This window comes from Nematolebias whitei, chromosome 23, assembly GCF_014905685.2.
Source record: "Nematolebias whitei isolate Nwh7 chromosome 23, NemWhi1, whole genome shotgun sequence".
Taxonomy (NCBI): Eukaryota; Metazoa; Chordata; class Actinopteri; order Cyprinodontiformes; family Rivulidae; genus Nematolebias; species Nematolebias whitei.
The window spans coordinates 8,434,611-8,439,401 of record NC_056520.1 but is presented as its reverse complement, the minus strand read 5'-3'; the positions used below and the strand labels follow the sequence as shown (position 1 = coordinate 8,439,401).

General features: G+C 41.6%; 2 protein-coding genes across 2 annotated transcripts in view; one reads left to right on the top strand and one right to left on the bottom strand.

The window, feature by feature from the left end:
- Window positions 1-1,075, bottom strand: part of cpb2 (carboxypeptidase B2 (plasma)) — a 5,674-nt gene extending 4,599 nt beyond the window's left edge. Inside the window, exons 1-4 of the mRNA XM_037696825.1 lie at window positions 969-1,075; window positions 704-779; window positions 503-627; window positions 306-414 (exon numbers count right to left, since the gene is read on the bottom strand). Of these exons, the coding sequence (XP_037552753.1) occupies window positions 306-414; window positions 503-627; window positions 704-779; window positions 969-1,045 (387 nt within the window). The 5' untranslated portion in view covers window positions 1,046-1,075. The remainder of the gene's footprint in view (window positions 1-305; window positions 415-502; window positions 628-703; window positions 780-968) is intronic.
- Window positions 1,076-1,459: 384 nt separating this feature from the next.
- alg11 (ALG11 alpha-1,2-mannosyltransferase) overlaps window positions 1,460-4,791 on the top strand; it is a 4,770-nt gene continuing 1,438 nt past the window's right edge. The window contains exons 1-3 of the mRNA XM_037696356.1: window positions 1,460-1,506; window positions 2,814-3,035; window positions 3,105-3,476. Of these exons, the coding sequence (XP_037552284.1) occupies window positions 1,460-1,506; window positions 2,814-3,035; window positions 3,105-3,476 (641 nt within the window). The remainder of the gene's footprint in view (window positions 1,507-2,813; window positions 3,036-3,104; window positions 3,477-4,791) is intronic.

The following is a 4,791-nucleotide window of genomic DNA, read 5'->3' as shown; positions in this document are numbered from 1 at the left end:
CGACGCTCTTCTTATCATAGAGATATGTTTATATAACTATATACAGGTATATGTATATATATATATATATATATATATACGTATATGTATATATACAGTATATTTGGTGGTGGCCATCTTGGATTTTGATGTGGCAGCCCAGTATTTTGATAGGGAGCTTTCTTACATCTAGATGCAGCCACACACCAAAATGAAAACCTGCGCCTCACTTATATTAAATTATCCATCTCATAAGACAGACAGAGAGTATTTCTTAATGGCCTCCACGACAATAAACAAACACAAACAAAAAGTTAAAATCTCACATCTTCCAGCGGGTGATATTTCTGGTAGAAAGTTGAGCCACTTCTCGGGTCGCTGGAGTCGTTCCTCATCTGTATTTCTATCAGCTCAGCAGCGTTGGCTAACAAAACCCTAAAATGAAATAAAACATTTAATCTAATTGTCCATCTTGACTTTACCGTGGCTCCTATGAGAGTTCATGCTCAGACAGGTAACATACTCATGTGTGATGCCATGTTGCTGTAGCAGCTTCCTGACCCTCTCCGAGCTGTTTGCAGGGACATAAAGGTGGACCGGAGCCTCCTCCTTAATGTACACAGGTGAAACAGGCTGCCATAAAGCTGTCTGAGAGGAAAACAAGTGTCATGATTCAGTGCAGGAAGTTATATACATGTAAATACTGATCAATTTTAAATATTACTTCATATTGGGTGGACACGTTCTTCAGAACCTCCACTTGCTCTTGAGTGTAGGGGGTAATCGATAGAACCTGATCACTGATAGAAATGTTTTCAAATGTATTAATCCACTTACAACTGAAATTAGGACACACTTAGAGCGTACACGCCACAGTAAAGTTTCATGAGTTTACACAAATGTGCCCTTTTCTCTCAGCGACATAACCTTTAAACTCAGTTAAAGCAACACTTTACTACTGTTTATTCGCATCGACGACGAGGATTTACCGTGTTTCAGTGCAGTGTCCAGTCTTCACAAACAGGTCCAAATTCATAAAAACAAACAATATCAAAAGAATCGCCATGATGCCAGGGTCCAGACTGAAAAACAATTAATGTTTGTTCAAACTGTGGGGGCAGGGGGACACATTATTGATTGAACCTGTGTTTATTCAGAACTTCTTTTTGTCTTGAAAGTAGGCTGTGAAATAGCACAAACGATCAGCTTTATATTTATATTAATTAAATGTCACTTTACAGTGTCTATTTTGCTAATATTTAAATTAATTTCTTTATTTAATATGCTGCACATAAAAGTGCATGCAGTACCACATCCAGGCCACTAGATGGCAACAAATAAAATAAAAGTTCGCCGTTAGGGGGCAGCAAAATAAAATAAATGTGGCGCAGTACTTCTTCCTTGCCGCTAGGGGGCGGAGATAAATTGACGTCACAGATGAGCGACGAATTCAGGTTTATTTGTTTTTATCGCATTAAAGATGTCTGCTCACGATCAACTTGTCCTGTGTTTGTGTGAAATAACGAGGTAAGCTACGTTTTAATAAGAACCAAATGTTAATTCTCACTTTTAAAAACAAAATTAGACATTTTTCCCTTTCTGTTTGAGCTACTGTTGGCGATGTTTAATGAAGAAAAACAGAAATTCTGATATTATTCGTGTGTTTTAAGCTAATTCACCTGTATAAATAAACACAAAGCTGTGCGTTATAGTAACATTTTCATATGAACAGTTATTTGGAGCAGCATCCTCATCAGTCTTCTGAATATTTATGTTACAAATTGAGTTTGTCAAGAAAAGTTGCAATTCTGAATCTGAAAAAACTTCCACTTTAAATTCTCACTCAGAAAAATTACGCCCAGGTTTTTTATAATGAAGTGATTTTGCTGAAATTAAGACCCCAAAAACCAAAAATGTCCATTTGTGGTCATTTATTAACCTAAATTATTACCATATTTTCCACTGTACACGTCGCATCAATCCAAATAATCTAAAAAAGTGGAAAAATCCATAAATATGTCGCATCGCTGTGTGGGTCGCATCTATCATGCGTCACCGCTGACAACCCGGAAATATGGACTGGTGTTGTGCCAAAAATCGATCGGCTACCAAGTGGCGGTCGCAGGAGCGTGCACGGGAAGACTTTAACAAGATTAACAGTTAAAAAAACAATTATTTGTTTGCTCGAAATTATAGCAAAGGTGTGTCTCAGTTAAACTTTTACTTTAATGGTCAAATTAGCTGCATTTCGCTCGGGCGGTGCAGCTGTTTGACTTGTTCCTAGCAGCAGCAAGCAGAACGAAGATGGGGATTGTATGGCAGGCCGATTGTGTCATTAATAGCTGGTGAGGATTCTCAGTCATCCAGGATATGGTAAATTCAAAATAGTTCAAGACAAAAATAAAGTATAATAAATAAAGTCCAGTTGTTTTTGTCTTGAACTGTCTTTGAATTTGTCATTATAGCCACTTTTCCGTATTCCGTGATACAACGGCATGCCGTACTTCTACTACTCTGCTGCCATCTAGTGGCTGAAAATGGTACTGTTCCATTCTTTCATTCAGGATGAATGAAAACTGTCATATCTCAGCCAAAATTGGTTTATAAATATGGGGAAAAAAAATCCATAAATACGTTACTTGAATGTAATGTAAATTATGCAAAAAGTTACTTTTTAAAAAAAATACTTATACAGCGAACAATACGGTACCCTGAATAGCACGTGTGTAGTCTGTGAAGTGTCATTTCTCATGATCTGTGTTTTTTCTTTAAACCCTTGTCTTTTGACGGCGTGTATAAAATCTTGTTGACAAAGTTGCCCCTCTTTGTTTCAGGTTGCTGTGGAAATTGCTGCTCCCGCTGGTGTTCCTGTGTGTGCTTCTCATCGCCGTCCTGGTCCTGCTGGTGTCGGCAGTTCGCTTCTGGCTGCAGAGCAGCAGGAACGCCCGGCGGGCGAGGGAACGCCGTGCCACCGTGGCGTTTTTCCACCCGTACTGCAACGCTGGCGGCGGGGGGGAGAGGGTCCTCTGGTGCGCCATCAGGGCGTTACAAAACAGGTGAGGTTGACTTCTGTAGAAGTTGTCTTTGAGGATCTTCAGGCTTCTGATGCGTTGACCCATCTGCAGGTATGCGGATGTGAACTTCGTGGTGTACACCGGGGACCTGGGGGTGACGGGGCAGCAGATTCTGGACGGAGCCAGACGCCGCTTCAACATCACGCTCCCCCGGCCGGTCCAGTTCGTCTTCCTGCAGCATCGAGTGCTCGTGGAGGCCAGCCTGTTCCCTCACTTCACCCTGCTGGGTCAGAGCGTGGGATCCATTTTTCTGGGATGGGAGGCGCTGACAGAGTTTGTCCCGGACATTTACATAGACTCCATGGGTTACGCCTTCACTCTCCCCCTGTTTCGCTACCTCGGGGGCTGCAGCGTAGGCAGCTACGTTCACTACCCTACCATCAGCACTGACATGCTGTCTGTGGTGAGGGAGAGGAACCCCAGGTAATCGCTTCCTGCTCCAGTTATGGGTCGTATGAACAGGAGGTGAATGTGGTTCAACTTTAGGAGCAAACGATGAACGTAGGACATAAACGGCTTCAGATCAGGGATAAACTGCTGGTTTGACATTTTTAAACAGAAAGATCATGAGGCTTAAATTAAAGCAAAACAGTCGCTGGCAGATTTGTGTTCGTCACCCAGCTCCTACGTTGAGCTGAATCAGGTTCTTCCTCTGGAGATTTGTAAAACCAGGAGTCAGATGTTTGTACAGCTGACCCTGAAGCCCCGTCTCCGGGTGGTGATGTGCAAATGAAGCAGTAGTGAACCACTTCTTCAGCTGTAAAGACTGGTCGGTCTGTTAATTCTGTAAATGCACGTAGTCGGGGCGTGCTTGTGAAACTACGAAGCGGTAGAGACTGGTAGGAGCGAGTCACCTCATCCAGTCGGGTCAGAACTTCTTCAGTCATGCGTTTTTCTGCACCACAGCAAGCTTTGAAGCTGCGGTTCAAGGAAACTGCAGCGTTACAGATGAGTTAAAACTTCAGGATGGTTGACCTTTGTAGTAACCTCTGAAGCACACGTGGGCAACTTAAGGCCCGAGGGCCAAAAGTGGCCGTTGGACAATCTCCATCAGGCCCCCAATATCCTTAGCAAAAAACAAAACAAATTTTACAAAAAAAAGATTGATTAAAATAAAAACAGCAATTTATCAACGAGACTTGAGGAAATTTAAATTATGCATTTTACACCAAACTTAAAAAAAGCCCTATTTTTTTAAAGTAATCTCATTTCCATAACTAGACTGAACCTTAAGGACTTACACGTTAGCTTAACATGTTATACACGTTAGCTTAACATGTTACACGTTAGCAGAAATATGTAAAACTTAAACATATGTTTGTGTTGCTCATGTTAAGCTAACGTGTACGACATGTTAAGCTAACGTGTACGACATGTTAAGCTTACGTGCACAGCATGTTAAGCGAACGTGTATACCTTGTTAAGCTTACGTGCACAGCATGTTAAACGAACGTGCACATCATGTTAAGCTAACGTGCACGTCATGTTAAGCTAACGTGCACGTCATGTTAAGCTAACGTGCACGTCATGTTAAGCTAACGTTCACGTCATGTTAAGCTAACGTGCACACCATGTTAAGCTAACGTGCACGTCACGTTAAGCTAACGTGCACGTCATGTTAAGCTAACGTGCACGTCATGTTAAGCTAACATGTGTATACCTTGTTAAGCTAATGTGCACAGCATGTTAGGTTAACGTTTACAGCATGTTAAGCTAACTTGTGTATAACTTAACTTAA